Source organism: Buceros rhinoceros, unplaced genomic scaffold (genome assembly GCF_000710305.1).
Source record: "Buceros rhinoceros silvestris isolate BGI_N320 unplaced genomic scaffold, ASM71030v1 scaffold23198, whole genome shotgun sequence".
NCBI classification, from domain to species: Eukaryota; Metazoa; Chordata; class Aves; order Bucerotiformes; family Bucerotidae; genus Buceros; species Buceros rhinoceros.
The window spans coordinates 1-3,663 of NW_010426669.1; the positions used below are offsets into that span (position 1 = coordinate 1).

General features: G+C 55.4%; 1 protein-coding gene across 1 annotated transcript in view; it reads left to right on the forward strand.

Moving 5' to 3' along the window:
- Positions 1 to 709: 709 nt before the first annotated feature.
- LOC104498256 (disks large homolog 3-like) overlaps positions 710 to 3,663 on the forward strand; it is a gene marked incomplete at both ends in the record, with an annotated part of 19,007 nt that continues 16,053 nt past the window's right edge. The window contains one exon of the mRNA XM_010141611.1: positions 710 to 763. Coding sequence (XP_010139913.1) covers positions 710 to 763 — 54 coding nt within the window. The remainder of the gene's footprint in view (positions 764 to 3,663) is intronic.

A 3,663-nucleotide genomic window follows, 5' to 3' on the forward strand; every position in this document is an offset into this window, starting at 1 on the left:
CCCTCCTCCCTGCGCGCCTCCCTCCCCCGTGCGCGCCTCCCTCCCACCATGTGCTGCCAGCTCACGGGCAGAGGGCAGCCCGGGAGGGGGGGACCCGGAGAGAGGCTTATGGGGAGCCCCGCATGTGCTGGTGTTGGGTATGAGGTGAGACTGTGGAGCAGAGGGTTTACCCTAGGGGTGCCGAGGATGAGGGACCAAACGCTGCCATCTCTCCCTGGGCACGGTGGTCCCATGCTTAGGAGGGACCATGGCAGCTGCTGGAATGTGCATGAAGGCCTCAGGACTGCTCTGCTGACAATATATCCCTCCCTCAGGAAGACTTCCTTCTCTACTCCTGCTATATTCTAATCCTTCAGTAATGTGGATTTCAAGTGAATTTTGGTGCTGGTGGGATTCTGACCCAACACTGAGAGAGTTTCCAGGCTTCCCTATCTCCTTCCCAGCAGCTGAGGCCATGGGGTATTCGAGACACACCAGACCTGAAGCAGGGACCAATGCCCAGAGCGATGCTGTGGCCCTGCTTTTGTCCCAGGACTGTTGGAGGCCTGGGAGGTGTCCTCCACCTGTTGGAGGAGGGATGAGAGCAGAGCCCTTCCTGAATCACACTCTTCTGCCTGGTGTGGTGGCATGGTCAGGGAAGAGGCAGTGCACTGCGAAGGGCTGGCTTCGTTGCTCAGCTCAGTGACATCCCACTTTTTTCTCCTCACAGGCCAACCCTGCTCCCATTATCGTGAACACAGACTCGCTGGAACAAGGGCTCTCCGTAAGTCTCCTGGTTTTGTTTCGCTTCCTTTGAATACGTGGTGCGCTTTCCCTGCTCGGCCGTGCAGGAAAGGCTCCTCCAGCCTAATGAGGTGCCAACAAGGTGGCAGAGGAGTCTGGTATCTGCACCATGTCCCCACAGCACATTCCACTCCCAAACCTTGCTGAGGCTGGGTGACACTGAGCAAAGCCAAGGCTAGCAGCAGGTGATGCTGCGGACTCCAGCACAGGGAGGGTACGAGGCAGGAGGCACTCAGAGGGCAACACCGGAGGGTAAGGAGGCGTCAGAGGAGCAGCCATTTCCTCAGCCTCCCATGCAAGGCCCTGCTGGGGCGTCCCTTACCTTCCTGCACTGTCTTAGCCCTCTTTGGCAGCCGCAGCCCCTCAGGAGGGAGGCAGGGCTTTCCGGGTGCTCACTGGTGTCATACCCACGTGTCCTTAGAGCAGCAGGACTCATCAGATGCTGCTGCTTGTCCCAGTGAAGACTGCCAGCAGCTGAGCGGTGCTTGGTGACTGCGAGTGTTTGCAGCCACAGTGCACTGGACGTTCTTGGCATAGTATAAAGATAATCCTGCTCGGTTTGTTGCAGAGAGGGTTTGGGTGCGCTGCATCCCTTCCCAGAACATTTACGAATCATTCTTGCTGTGGGGATGGAGGCAGAAGGGTGGCCAGTGTGGATTTCTGTAGCCCTGGCTATGAAAATCCAGTAGGGTGCTCTGCATTTTTTCCCAAACGGGAGCTCACTTGACAGCTTGCCAGGCCTGGGTGTTTTGCACCTTTTTTTTTTTTCTGATACAGCAAATTTCATCCGTCTTCCACATTAATGAGACAGTACTAGGGCTCAGAGCTGGGGTTGGTTTGTCTTTGAAGATCTGTAGGTAACTTCTGGTGGTTGTACCTTCCTTGTAAAGAATTGCGTATCTCAGTCCACAGCCTGTGGTGAGGTCGGTGTGCATCAGAACTGTGCTTAACTGGTTGAGCAGGAAGGCAAGCCCAGCTGAGACCTCTGCAGCCCTCGCTGTGTGGTTTAATTATGCCTCGGGTGCTGAGCCGAAGCCACCTGGCTTCAGGGGGGAAGGCGGTGGTGCCTCTCTCAGCATGGTGGCCCTGGGTCCGTCAGCCCAGTATGAATATGACAGAAGAGAGTTGCTGCCCCCAAAGGTTTCCTTCTCTAAACGCATGGCATGGCAGGGTGTTGTGGGGCTGGAGGCTTCTCACGGTGTGCTGGGCGTACCAGCTGCCGGACAGGGCTGTGCGGCAGCCTGCTTTCTGCACTCACCTGGCTGGTGCCATTCTGTAGGGAACTGGGAAAACGGCAATATCTCATCAAGCAGAGGTACACACCGCAAGGCTGGACTGGGGCAAGTGAGAGGTGTACAGTGGGCAGGGCAGGGAGGTATTCATAGATGGAAAGTCTTCTTTCACATCTGTTTTGTACCCTCTCTCCCTTGGAGGAGCATTTACCTGCTTGCCATTGCAGCCACCAATGCCACACCATTTGCCAGGCTTCAGTCTTGCCTGTGCCTCCTCCCTGCCTGTGTGCCCAAGGGCAGCAAGAATTGAGCCCGAGGACCAAGGACAGGCTCTGTCACACCAGGCAGACTCCTGAGCCCTGTAGGGAACCCACCCGTGGGGCCAGTGGCCACCTCCTCCCACCGCAGCGTGCTCCACTTTCCTGCCTTCATGGCTGCCTCTCCACTACTCCATCTCATTAACTCCATATCCCTCCCATCTCCTCTCCCTCAACCTCATTAGTTCCATATCCCTGTCCACCCCTTCTCCCTGTACCTTAGTCACAACTCGTTCTTGCTTTGCTGGATGTGAACTCCCTTCCTGCAGCCCCTGGCATGGGTTTGGCTGGTTTTTAGAGGGTTCCTGCCTTCATGGCTGCCTCTCCACTACTCCATCTCATTAACTCCATATCCCTCCCATCTCCTCTCCCTCAACCTCATTAGTTCCATATCCCTGTCCACCCCTTCTCCCTGTACCTTAGTCACAACTCGTTCTTGCTTTGCTGGATGTGAACTCCCTTCCTGCAGCCCCTGGCATGGGTTTGGCTGGTTTTTAGAGGGTGCTCTGCACCCCTGACAGGCACCAACATCACCCTGGGGATTACAGTCACCTACCCCATCCATCCAACCCCTGCAGCACATGCTGCGGGTGGAACTGCCCCGCGGTGGTCAAAAGGAAGGGGAAGATTGTGGCTGTTGCCTGCTGGATGGAGTGGGCACCACCAGCCCCGTGCCCAGGTGTGTGCTGCCTGCAAGGTGCCTGGAGGAGCCCTTGCCCAGGGCAAGGGAGATGCCTCAGTTTTATTCCTTTCAACCTCCAGCCTGGAAACCTTCTTGCCTTCTACTTCATGTCATTCCAGCACAGAAATGAGCCCTGCTTCATCCTTTTATTCTCCATGGTTCCAGGCTCTGCAGGCTCCAGGGAAAACACACCCAAACCCTTCCATTAGGTCATTACCCAGGTTAGCAAAGGAGCCACACCAGGGGCTTGCTGCAGAGGAGCACACCAAAACGGCAAATCTGAAAGTGTATTTTTGTACAAACCCAAAAGCTGAAGCCTGTTGGTACAGTATGTATTTGGAAGGGTTAGTCACATTTTTCAGTCTTTAATTACTTAACTATTCAATGCTTTCCTTAATGATAAACAGATGGAGGTAGTCTAGTTCCTTCCTGTTCTAGCTCCATGGATTGCATTGGACTAGCTACTGGGCTGAATTTGGCCCCGGCTGTTTGTCAAGAAGTCTGCTCCACATTTCAATCTCTCTGTCCACCCACCTCCATCCCCAAGAGCATGTGGCACCAGCAGCACCGTAAGATACGAGCTGCAGCACCGAGTCCAGCTCACCGCCAGGGGCAGGGCTCAATTCTGTTGCCTGCGTCTTGTGCAGCG